Source organism: Anopheles maculipalpis, chromosome 3RL, assembly GCF_943734695.1.
Source record: "Anopheles maculipalpis chromosome 3RL, idAnoMacuDA_375_x, whole genome shotgun sequence".
Lineage (NCBI taxonomy): Eukaryota > Metazoa > Arthropoda > Insecta > Diptera > Culicidae > Anopheles > Anopheles maculipalpis.
Window position 1 is genome coordinate 25,254,930 of NC_064872.1, and position 13,245 is coordinate 25,268,174.

The 13,245-nt window shown below is 46.6% G+C and overlaps 1 protein-coding gene across 1 annotated transcript; it reads left to right on the forward strand.

Annotated features, from left to right (window-relative positions):
• The first annotated feature begins 8,087 nt into the window (after positions 1-8,087).
• LOC126563953 (gamma-aminobutyric acid type B receptor subunit 2) lies at positions 8,088-12,708 on the forward strand. Its single transcript, XM_050220820.1, has 7 exons — positions 8,088-8,455; positions 8,517-8,660; positions 8,864-9,139; positions 9,800-9,865; positions 9,950-10,150; positions 10,326-10,867; positions 10,935-12,708. Exons 1-7 carry the CDS (start codon positions 8,090-8,092, stop codon positions 12,694-12,696), a joined length of 3,357 nt encoding a protein of 1,118 aa, XP_050076777.1. The 5' UTR covers positions 8,088-8,089; the 3' UTR covers positions 12,697-12,708.
• The last annotated feature ends 537 nt before the right edge of the window (positions 12,709-13,245 follow it).

Consider the following 13,245-nt stretch of genomic DNA (forward strand, 5'->3'; position numbering starts at 1 on the left):
TGCAAGAAAGGGGCAAAAATATGGAACACGAAAAGCAGCAGCAAAGGAGGGTTTGCACACTCGAATCCGTGCCCCACAGCAAACGGGCCCACACTACTCTCCGGATGGAATCGAATGGTTGAAGTGTATGGAGGAGTTTTTTTTTGCTTCCCCCCAGTTTACCCCCCCCCCCATTTCGCAAAAGGAAAACTCCACCAGCGTTGGCATGGGTGGAAAATCATAAGAGCCCAACTTGCTCCTCCGCACCTGGTTCGACAAATGGATGCCGCGAGCAATACGAAGATACGTAGAGTCAGCAGAAGCAACATCAATAATATACATAAAACGGGGACACAAAAAAAGGGAAGCACACACACACACACACACACACACCAGGAAAAGGAAAGGGACTAAAACAAAAACACAGCTTTCCATCATCCATCGCTTTCATCTCGTGGTCGTTGCGATGTGGGAAACGGTTGGTTAGCAACGCCGAAGGAAGGAGATGGGGACCATCTTTCGTATCGAAGTAGCAGTGCCAGCTTTCGCTTCTCAGTTGCATCGGAGATTCTGACGTGATCGGACGGTTTTGCTGTAAAGGCCCGCCAAACCTAGTGAGTGTGTGGTGCGTTCGTTCGCTCTGTACCGGAAGTTTGTATGCTGGCAGGTCGTGAACACTTGGCCTACCTGTGTGCAACCATTCCAACCTCGTTTTTCTTTTTTTTCGTTCTGGATTGGGAAGGTTGGGAAACAGAGGTTAGCCACTTTCGGGAAATGGATCTCGCGGGCTTGGGCCTCTCGCTTGCGCTTAAAACTTTGATGAGGATTAATTGCACTTTAGCAAAAAAAAAAAAGAAGCCCGGCGTTTTAAAGTACCAAAACCTCCCCCACGGTTTCGGTGTGTGTGCTCCTGTGTTGGAGCAAAATATTCGTGTCAGTAGTAGCAGCAGTGTGACCGTTACAGTAGTAATAAGCTCAGGGAAAGCTCCTCAGGAACTTTCCACCTCGGCGCGTGCTTAAGGGATTGTGAAGGGAAAAGAAAGGGATGTGTGGGAAGGAGTAGGAGGAGGGAAGGACGCGCAATTGTTTAAGGGTCAAGAATTTGTGTTTTGCTGCCTCTACCTGAGCTCTTTCCCCCTGTGTTTCTAGGTGTATTTGTGTTAGTGTGTGTGTGTGTGCGTACGTTCACGGTACGGTCGAATGTGTCTTTTCCCCCGAGGGGAATTAAGCTGTAGATTGAAATGGAACCGCCGGTGCACAAAAGTGGCACCGGCACACGGTCGGTCGGTTCTTCTCTAATCCTCGGGTAAAGTTCTAGGACTTGCAAAACAGCCGGCGCAGACGGTGTAACCCACACCGTAAGGGGGGAAAAAGTATCCAATCAAAACTACAAAACGAGATTCGAAAAACGGGAAAAGCGATATAAAAAAAAACCCCCACTCAGGTAAAGCCACGTTTGGGTCGGCATAAAAAGGGAAGCTTCAAGGGAAAACAACACAAGACAGACGGACAGAGGCTTGTCCTCTCTAGCATGGGCACTGGTTGAGAGAATAAACCAAAAAGACCAGCGAGATGTGTTTGCACGTTTGATGAGCTTTCAGCTTCGAAATCAGCTTTTTTGTTTATTTTTTTGTTTGATTAATTTACTGAATGCGATCCAAAAACGAAGGGGTTTGTATAGGTTGGGGAGGATAAAAATAGCACCAGGGCAGTCCGCTACAGGAATGGGACGAATTAATGAACTGCTGGCTGTTCAATTGGAATCGCCTAGCTTCAGATGTGATTTGTGTGCCAGTGATTGCAGATTCATTTACCGATCGAAAGGGAAGTACCATTTTACATTTTCCACCATACGGGTACGTGAGAGGATCCTTCAGGGTTTTCCCATTTTGGATTTCCGGGGGAGGTTCTTCGGGAGAAAGGAAGAGCGCGCCTGCATCTTCGATGGCTTTAATGGGGCCGCCTTTCAAGTGCACTCGAGCTAAATGCATTTAAATTAAAATTCAATTAGAAGGAAACAGTTTCGCTCGTTTTGCAGACACAAGCACATACAAATACATGTGTATGGTGTGTGGTAAAAGAAGCGCACCGTGTCACATCAAGTGCAAAATCGATCGAGCATTTCAAAACCGACGTCGACGCCACTTCATGAGACGTTTTGTGTGAGCCCAGCGCATAGTGTGCGATGTTTCCGGGTTTTCTGGTTGTTGCAACCGCTAGCTTGCAGGGCGCATCGCGTCACTAGAAACGATGACAGTAGTAGAAGCACTTTGGCACGCTTTAAGAGGTCGCCCACAAGCACCCACACATCCACACATACGTTGACTGCGAAAAAACACACGCTGTAACGTGGTACGTGTTGAGCTTGGCCTCCCGGGTTGTTGTAAGAGCAAGGACGAGCACAAGGACACGATAACAACGGCGCGCGCGAGTCTCGGTTTGCGCGCCGTTTGCGGCAATTATCTGTGAAGAACAAAGTGAAGCACGCCACACGCCCGTATTTCAAACCGGGCGGTAAGGGAACGTGAAAGAGTCTTGGGTTTTGCGAAAGCGGTTGGAATCGCTTATCCAGTTCCTGGTACTCTTTGCACAAAACGACAATCAAAATGGGAGCGAGTAGAGCAGCAGTAGAGGTAGTCTTGGGGATTTTCCATGAGACGAGCGAGAAACCTTTTACTTTGAAGCTCTTCATCCCCTATGCTGATGCTGCTGATGATGATTGACTTGATGCTTGATGTGAGTCGGTATTGCAAAAAGAATTCTTTTAATAATTATTATAATTTTAATGTTAAAGCAACAGAGAGGGAAAGCTTCCGTTGCTTTGGCTGGTAAGTGGAGCCTTTGTATTTGCAGGGGATTAAAGATGTTTTCACAAGGACAGTAGAATAATTTTTGGTTTTGCCATCACTGTGTATTCAAAGACAACGTTATCAGCTGATATCGCAACAGTGTATTAGTTTCGTTCAAAATGTATTTTCGCTCTTCTTGGTATGATTCTGTTCGCCATAACCACAACCTGTTTCAATCATCATTACAAGAAATGCTCAATCTTAACTACATCTGAATCAAGAAGCTTTTTTTTACAGAGGAATGTTCAAATTTTTTTCTAATTTCTGAAAGTTGCTTAGTAGATGTTTCACACTCACCGAGGGTGAAGAACTCTTATAGTATCAGTTTTTGAGGAAAGTGAGGCAATGTGAGGGAAGAACTTCAAAGACAGAGCTACTTCGTGAGAACAGAAGGTACCTAATGAGGACAGAGATTTAGAGATGCAATAAAGTTGCACGTCGAGGTCTTAGCTTGAGGATAAACCTTCATAGAGTGCGCTTATAGTCCTTACTTTAGTGAGGCGATACTTCAACATTGCTCTTGAGCTCACTATCCGAAAATTCCTACTTTTTCTCGTGTTAACGATCTCCGAGATGATGCTAGCAATGTAAGTTGTGTAGCTTACAAGACTTAATAATCGCTAGATAATCAGACTATTTCTGACACGCTATGTTTTCTGACTGAAAACCCCATAATCGAGAATCAAAATTCTCGAAAACCTTCCCTAACTCCAGATCCAGACTCGAATTCCAGATAACAGAATGAAATGGCGTTTTACTACGCATGTTATTTCCAGGCTCCAGAACAGAAGCGACGAATGAAGTTTATTAATTGAATGCTTCTATTTATTGGTAACCAAGTAAAAATTTATGCAAAACTGCTTTGAGTATTTAAAATTGAAATACAATCATGTGCTTACGTTGCTCAAATAATTGTATTTTTTTTTTCGTCTGAAATCATCTGAACTCCCCTGTAAGCGTGCGCTAAGAAATTCAAACTCTACGGTCGAAGAAGAGCAAAATAGAAGGAAATACAGTAGCAAACGATGATGGTCCTCGAGTTACCGATTTTCTACGTTTTCCATTTCTCGGGTCAGCCTCTAGCCGTGTTGTGTACCAGCGGAAAGAGAGGAAAAAGTGGGAAAGAAAAACACAAGTACTAAACTAGCGGAAAATACCACAACAAAGCCGAACAATGATGAAAGACAATTCACTTTCGAGAACGATTTGTGCAAATAACGAGGGTACGGCGGAAACGAATAAAAGGGGTGAAGCCTCCAAGACTGCCCATTCGTTTACCTATTGTGGTCATTGTAATTTACGTCGAGTGCTTTTACCTAGGTGCTTTTGGTTTGGTTGCGGTTTCGGCGGCTTTTTGCCGCGGGGGAAACTTTTTGTATTCACCAAACCCATCGATATGAATTTATTTTTAAAGCTTGATAGGCGCTTTAAAATGCACTTTAAAAGCTCCTTTAAGAGTGTGGAAAATGCAAGAAAAAGAACGATTTTACATAATAAATTGTATTTTTAAATAAATTAATGTTACGAATAGAGTGGTATGGAATCAGCTGGCAAGCAAAATTAACGATGAATTTTATCGACTTGCCGTGTGGCATGGATACCTGTAGGCACTTTTTTAAAATAAATAAAATTAAGTACCCCAAAGGTATGCAACTCGAATGACACAATTATATTTTTATAGGTTCGTTTACATCTTTTGCCTACCTTGCTCATCGAGTCTGTCATCTGAGTTTGTTGCCGTGTTCTTTCCACACCCCTCATTCCCACTTCCCGCTCTCTTTTGCCTTCCGGCACGGACAATAGCACAATCCGAGTTACACGATCGACACGAAATTCGTCAAGCTGGCCGTGTTCACGAACGGTACGGCAAACAATTGTGAGGGATTTATTAAGGAAATAATACTGGCCGGCGCGGAATATTTGTTTGTGTGTGTGTACGAGCGAAAATGGTTTGGTTCTATTTTGTTTTATTGCGGTGGAGGTCCGTTAGTCGCGTGTTGCAACTACCATTACAAGGACACGAGCGAGCGCGCCCCCTCCATGATGGTGAGGCTGAGGGAAGGCGTGTACGGTTTTGGTACGCGGTGTGAATCTCGGTTGCGAGTGCGAATATTCTCGGGTGGGCAAAAGGAAAGTCAGAAAAACCACCACCAGAGCGAGAGAGACAGAGAGAGAGCGAGAGAGAGAGAGAGAAGGTACGGGAAAAGCACAAAAGAATGAGTAAAGCTCACCGCAGAGCCGCAGGAAAAGCCGGAAAACAAAAGCCCCCACATCTCGGGCGGGGTGCTCCCGGTCGTGTTATGGGGAAATGTTTTTTAATTGAGCTGGCTGGCCATATGTAGTTGGAAGGTGTGTGTCCTCCCCCCGTTCGATGCTGCGAGAATACTTTTGCAGACATTGTGGAGGTGTCTGTGGGCGTATGTGTGAGTGGGATGGGATGGCTTTAATCCGTTCTTGGCCTAGTCCTTGCAGAGGCTGAATGCTTCAAGGGATTGGTGTTAACGTGTCAATCATGGGACGCAAGCAAACAGCTTTAATATGTTTTGGGACGTTTTAATTGTAATTACTTTTTGGGCTCGAAAGGCTTACAAGACTTGCTAATACCAAGCTAATGTGGAGATCACTACAGGGAAACGGTCCAAATGGGATTTTAACCCTTGTTCTGTCGTGTGAAGACCGGCGCTGCTATTGCTTCTATCATCAGACGGTCCCTGTTGTCACAAGTAAGAATTAAATTTAAGGTGTTGTGTTCTATCACCGTCTATAGGGTATATTACAACGGTTTTCAAATCCCCTTTTTTTACATCGGTGGACGGATGAACATGGGGTTCCAATCGACTATTGAGACTTTCATTAAAACATGCTATATTCATCTTCCCTCCCTGATCGAGACAATAACATCATTCAGAGCACTCTCGTTCGGTCCGTTCGCGTGTGTTCAGTCGCCTGTATGTATGCAATGCCGGTTTTCCAGATTTCTCTCACACACGGTACCCGCTCTATTGTGTTAGTCACGTAATGGTTAAGGGATGGTTTGAAAAGGGGATGGTTTGTACTTTAACCCTCCACCAAGCAAAGCTGGATGGATTGGTCCAGTCTAGCGTCATCCATATTTCCCCGGAACGCTGCATTTGATTCTTGACATTATCCCTGCAGGGTTGACTTGTAAAGCCGGCCCCAGCCAAAAGGAAATCAACCGTGCGAAGGTCATTTCACTTATGCGCTTTCCGCGTACAGCAACTGCCTTCCCACTTCCCATTCGCTTTCGGTCTGACTGTGGATGATGCTTTGTCGCTATGTCGCGCTTTGCGTGGACAAATCAAGCGAAATCGAGCAAAAGCACCGATAAAAGCGCCCCGATGCACACACGTCGAGATGGGGGTGAATGGGTATGGATGGTGGTATAGGTGGCCGAGCTGATTGGCATATTTCAAGTACCCGATGTTGGATGGGAATTGCTGTGTACGCCATTATGCCTACGCTTGAAGCACTTTCGCTTGGATGTCGCTTCAAAATTAATGCCGCAACCGAAAAACGCACAAGACGATGACATTCGGCGATGACAGTCCGTGCAGAATGGATACGGGACCGGGGGACCTGATTTAAGCAAGGTAGGCGACCGTTGGCATGCCAATGTTGCCGAATCTCATCAAAGTTTACAGATGTACAGACATTGGGCTTGGGCTAATAATATACAGCCGGTTGCGTGCGCGAGACCAAGAGAGCGCGAGACACGTGGTGGACACGCAACAAAACGGAAAGGATAAAAAATTGGAGTATATATACTTGAGGCGAGCAACGTCGGTTCCCTGGTTCTAATGAGGATCATATAACGGTGAAGGATTCCGTGGAATTTATCCATTCTTCTCAGTGGGAAAAGGGGGGGGAAATGTCTTACATCGGGAGGGTTAATACGGTTATAACAAAATAATAATAGCATTAGCCGCTCAAGATTACTGGGAAACTGAATTATGAGGGATGGATTGCTAAGCGCCGTCATGGAACGAACGAGATATGTTATTGCGATATTGCACAAAACAATCAATAAGTGAGCCCGAATGTATGTAATTCGCGTTACAAGAAGACGTCGTTTCTTGTTAAAAACGCGTTGCTTTCAGCTTCGTTTGAGGTATTCCATTCCTTTACAATTTCTTTTGGCCTTGACATTGAACTTTTGGAACAAAGTTGAAAAAGATGTTTAAATCTGTTTCCCTACTTTCAATGTGTCAATTCAAACCTCAGTTCCCAAGAAGGCTTTCTTTCTACGCGAAGAAAACTTTATCCAAATCTCTCGCTATTTACGCTTAAGTAAGACAGAAACATTCTTTACATCCAATGCACTTAGGTCCAGAAGTGCATCTTTGGCGAATAGTTTTACACGCCGCCCGGAAAACTCCCATCCCCGGTTGATTATGTTTGACGGGGGCTTTCGGTTTTCCCGGCCTGACGAGAAGAATGCCGCCATTGTGCACTACAAGTTCTTCCCAGCCCAGCTACAACTAATGTATGATTTATGCTTTCCGTGGCAAAATAATCGTTTCTTCCTTCGGTTCTTCACCTTCACCCATCCGTGCCGCACCGCACCGCAGAAGCATACGGGACGTTGTACCTACTACACACCGAAAAGGATCATGGTGTAATCTGGGATTTATTTTAAAAATAACTTCCTTGCAAGGCAGACGGGTTAGTTCGCTCTGTGTTCAGGGAAGCCACCAAAAATGAGGCCGACGATGAAGGAGGAGGGTCTGCAAAACTTTTCTTTTGTAAATGGTCCTGTTTGTTCGAAACATCGGTCTCCATTGTCCGTTCATCGGTTCAACCAGAGAGGATAGAAGGACGTACACTGAAGTTCATCTTAAAAACATGCACCAATAACATTTAGTGTTTCCCTTCTCTGTTGCCATTCGGTCGCACGAGATGCAGGATACTTTTACTTGTCCTTCCATCGTCACACTGGACTTAGGGAGGACTTGAGTCGGGATTCGAACTTTACCCCGAGAAGGCCTGGTTTGGTTTTTGGTCCACAAGTTTCATACCGTGCTTCGCTTTCACTACAGACTACAGCAATCGAGCGCTCTTGAAACGTTTGCGGCACGTGCTGCTTCCATCGAAAGGATAAGCCACGTTCGGGCGCGCGCGCTTCCGTTATTTGTCTGGAGACTGGAGACCAGTCGATGGCAACGGTTTACTACGAGCAGTCGAAAAACGTGTCGTTCATCTCCCGGTGCAGCGTGGTGTAGCTGGGCCAGTTTTTTGCTACGATGTGCCGTCGAAAGAGTGGTTTCGTGCCGGTGGCGATGATGCTAACGCTGGTACTGTTCGACGCACTGCCACACCAGCTGATGGCAAGTGAAAGTGCTGCCAGCCGGAAGTCCGCACCGAACCAAACGAAGGAGCTTAATCGTAACATTATCAATACGGTGTTTGAACGTACGAGGCCGACCGGAAGCGAAAGACGCGGCCGGGAGGTAACGATACTGGGACTGTTTGAGTTGAGTTCGAAGGGAGGCGAGGAACGGCGGGAAGGATTTAGTGAGTTGGCAGCTGCACAGCTGGCAGTGCAGCATATTAACCGGCGCGGCTTGCTATTGGGCTATAAGCTGAAGCTCATCACAAACGACACGAAGGTAAGTGTGGAGTGGAGTTGGAAAATTGCGGAGAGCAAGTACATTGTGATTTTTGTTGCAGTGTGATCCGGGCGTTGGGATTGATCGATTCTTTCACGCGCTGTATACGCACCAGAGCAAGCGCATCATCATGGTGCTCGGATCGGCCTGTTCGGAAGTGACCGAAAGCCTTGCCAAAGTGGTCCCATACTGGAACATTCTACAGGTAAATGAGTTACGGATCCGCTTGACTGTGTTCTATGGTTTAATGGATCGAGTGCGCCTAAAGGTATGCAATTGTGGTGTTTATTCTAGCGAAGATACTAAAAAACTACATCCTTTGCATACTTTTCGGGGTTTTTAAAGAATCAAGTAAAGTAAGGAGCAAAAACGAGTACACTTAACCATTTTTTCCCCCTTTCACAACAGGTCTCCTTCGGTTCCACCTCGCCGGCACTCAGCGATCGGAGGGAGTTCCCACTATTCTATCGAACCGTCGCTCCAGACTCCTCACACCATCCAGCCCGTATAGCGTTTCTGATGCGTTTCGGCTGGGACACGGTGGCCACCTTTTCCCAGAACGAAGAAGGTTACTCGCTGGCGGTAAACGATCTCGTGACGGAACTCGAGCGGGCAAACATAACGTGTGCTGCCACCATTTCCTTCGCCGAAACGGACTTTAAGGAACAGCTGAAGCTGCTGCGGGTATTAATGTAGATCCCCGCTTTCCCTCTCTCCACGTTGTTCTTCCTCACTTCTTACCCTCTACCCCCTTGAGCCGGAAAGAAAAGTGTTTTCCATTTCCTCGTTTACATACACACTTACCCTTCTTCACGAGCCCGTACTTTCTCACCACTTGTTTCCACTTCAAATGTCCTGTTTTCTACCTGTCTCTCTCTCTCTCTTTCTCTCTCTTTCTCTCTCTCTTTGGTAGTTTTCAGTAGAGTTGTTGTAATTTGCCCCTCTCACCATGCTACCAACCACCACCTCAACCACTTCAACCACCACCAACACCATCATACAAACACGATAAAATGCGCTAGGTAAGAACTCGCTGCTTCGATGCAAAACATCGAAACCACATCTTCCCATCTGTTGTTGCGTACACAGCCACATTCACATACACACACACACACTGCACCTCCCCCTATTTCCATTTCCCGATTCTTTCTTCAAACGCCATCCCCGATGTGTCAACCATCATCCAGCCCACACGTAGTTACAATTCACTGCACTTTTGTGTTCGATGCGAATCGCTTCCGTCCTGTGTTCGGAATCGGTTATTATTCCAACGCTAAAGATGTGCCATTTTCTGTGTCTTTTCCTCCACCCTCTACAAACCTTCCGCTCCCTCAACATGAACAGGATCGAGATGTACGAGTGATTATCGGGAGCTTTTCGCATGAAATTGCCCCTCAAGTGTTCTGCGAGGTAAGCACGAAAAAAAAGGCACCATCCCAGTGGAGATCCTTCTCTTGTTATCCTCCTTCCTTTGCTTCTTGCTCGTTGTTTTAGGTCTATAATCTTGGCATGTACGGTGCAGAGTATGCCTGGATACTGCAGGATACGTACATCTCGTCCTGGTGGCTGTCGGAGCCGGAATCATCGGGCTCCTCATTCTGCTCGTCCAAAGCACTTCTAACGGCAGTGGAGAACTTAATAATCGTCTCGAGCTACAACAGTATCGTCGGTATGGGTACGGCCCTGAGTGGATTAGTAAGTATTGCTTGTCGGATCGATCGAGTTTCGATAATCGGCCACACTAATCCGCTTCCATGCATTCGTGCGGCTTTTTTCCCATGTTTGTTAAGCCTTTATTTATTTATAGGGCATTTATCTTGTGGTGAGAGATGATAAGGGGTCGATATTTTTATTTTACGCTCCATTCCAGACCAACGACATCTTTCTACAGAAGCTCCGGGAAATGAATGTAACCGGCACGGTGTCACAGTTTGCTCCCCAAACGTACGATGCCGTGTGGGCGATGGCACTAGCTCTCCGTGGGGCGGAAAAGTCTTGGGCTCAGATGGTGGCGAATCGGGTCCATCTGGCGGACTATGATTACACGCGGTACGATATCGCCAAGGAACTGCTGCGTCAGTTTGATTTGCTCAAGTTTAACGGCATCTCGGGACCGGTATCGTTCGAGGGTGCGGACCGGATTGGTACGACCTCGTTCCACCAGATACAGCGTGGTCAGCTGGAGATGATTGCGTTTTACTATCCGAAAAACTCGACGTTGGATTTCGGCTGCCGGTACTGCGTGCCGATTGTATGGGCCGGTGGACAGGTACCGATTGCGAAGCGAATTTTAAAGCTGCGCGTTGATACGATCGATCCGTTGGCGTTCTATACGGTGGTGATCCTTTCGCTGATAGGGATCGGGATTTCGGTACTATTTCTCGGGTTGAACCTGCGGTTCCGGAAGTTAAAGTTAGTATACCTTTTTGGTTAAGAAAATTCTGATAATTACAGACGCCAATTCTTCGTCTACTTCCAGAGCAATCAAGCTGTCCAGCCCAAAGCTTAGCACCATAACCGTGTGTGGCTGTATTCTCGTGTACACAGCAACGATTCTTCTAGGGCTAGACCACTCCACAGTGCCCTGGTCGAGTGTTACCTTCTCAACGATCTGTATGGCACGCATATACTTCCTATCGGCCGGCTTCTCGCTCGCATTCGGCTCAATGTTTGCCAAAACGTTTCGTGTGTATCGCATCTTCACGCACAGTGCTGGTGGACTGTGTCGGGACAAGATACTGCGGGATACGCAGCTAATCTCCGTAATCGGTGCGCTTCTCCTGGTGGATGCATTCGTAGTATCGTTCTGGATGGCAGCCGACCCAATGGAGCGCCATCTGCACAATCTCTCGCTCGAGATCAGTGCCACCGATCGAAGTGTTGTGTTTCTGCCACAGGTGGAACTGTGTCGCTCGCGGCACTATGAAAGCTGGCTAGGGATGCTGTATGCGTACAAAGGTTTGCTACTGATCGTCGGCGTGTATATGGCGTGGCAGACGCGCAATGTGAAGATATCGGCACTGAACGATTCGCAGTACATTGGTATCTCGGTTTACAGTGTGGTGATTACGAGTGCTAGTGTGGTGGTGTTGGCCAACTTGCTGTACGAAAAGGTAACATTGGCGTTTATCATAACCGCCGGATTTGTGTTGGTATCAACGACGGCCACACTGTGCTTACTGTTTCTGCCCAAGATAAAGGATATATTCGAGAAGGGTGAAGTGTACGATCCGATTATCCACAGCATGGGACTGAAGATGGAATTTAACACACGTCGGTTCGTGCTGGATGATCGTCGCGAGCTTCAGTTTCGTGTTGAGGTACAGAATCGTGTGTATCGGAAGGAGCTAGAACTGCTTGATGCGGAAATCTGTCGCTTGGAGCGATTACTTCAAGAACGAACGCCACAAAACTCACCACGCTCGTCGGAGCCTAATCTACGAGAGTCGCGGTCTTGTTCGCTTGCTCGAGCACACGGTTCGAGTGGTCTTCCGATGCTGCTACTCTCGGTACTACCACCAATAATCCCACGTGCTAGTTGGCCTTCAGTTGATCCGATGCTATCACCCATGAAGCGTAACATTGCCTTCAGTTCCCAACCAAAGATAGATCCAGCTACGACGGTAGCCGGCGGTAATAGTAAAGAACGCATCATTACCAGCTCTAGTCGAAGTGGTGGCTTTGATGAGCCACCATCAATCCCCACACCGAACGGCGCAGGTGGTTCCGGTGTGATGGGAAAGATTCGGCACATGTTTACTCCGCGTTTACATAAAACACCTTCAGCGACCATGCTTGGAACAGCGGGATCGTCCACTACCACCGCTATCCGTAAATCGGCTCTAGCGATTTTCAATGAGATCGACACAGAAGACGATCTACCGTTCACCGTACCACAGTCAATCTACACGATCAGCAAACCGAAAAGTGAAGAGCTTAATCTGACCGGTTCAGAGCCAAGGGTTAACTTCGTGCTACCACCGGGAACGGGCAGACGACGCTCGTCGATCGTTCAACAGGGTGGTGTTGGTGGAACGGTCCGTGATCGTATCCGGGGATCACCACGCTTCCCGCATCGTATCTGTCCCCAGACAACGAGCCTTACGGAACTGGGAATCGAGCGGCCACGGATAAGCTTTCTCACGGTGAAAAGCTGTGAACAGATCCATGGTAAGCAGTGCGAATCGCGTGCCAAATGGAAATCGATGGATTCTTTCTCCAAGAGCATCGGCTCACAATAACGTAAGCAAGCACCAAAAATGGGCAGATCCTGTACTGTTCCGACCTTTCAATCGCTCGATGAAGTCGTAAAGCACCGTCAAGTGTTGTAATAGGAATCAGAGGAGTGTTCGTTACCTTCTTCTTCTTCCCCGACAAAAGAGCTTAGACCACAGTATTCGGATGTTGTTTTTTTCCAGTTTTTTTAGCTTCCTCCGAACGAAACCTGGACCACCGGCGCAATAAAATAAACCCCCCCAAAAAAGAGACAAGCAAATAAATCTTCGCGCAAGCAATCTTAGCTCTTATGTAAAAAAGAAAACTGTTTCGTTGTTTCATCCTGTTTGTGATTTTTTTGTTGTTGTAAATCGTTGTTTTACTTGCATTTTTACTTGCCAATAGTCAGTTTGAAACGGTCCGCAAAGAAAACTTAACAATCAATATCAAAGACAAACAAATAGTCGTCAACACAGCGCAAGGGGTCATTTGATGCTTACGGGCTAGTGGTACCGAATTCTGATGCTTCGGTGATTAAAAAAAAAACGGGACAAAAAAGTATCTTGTGTGTGTGT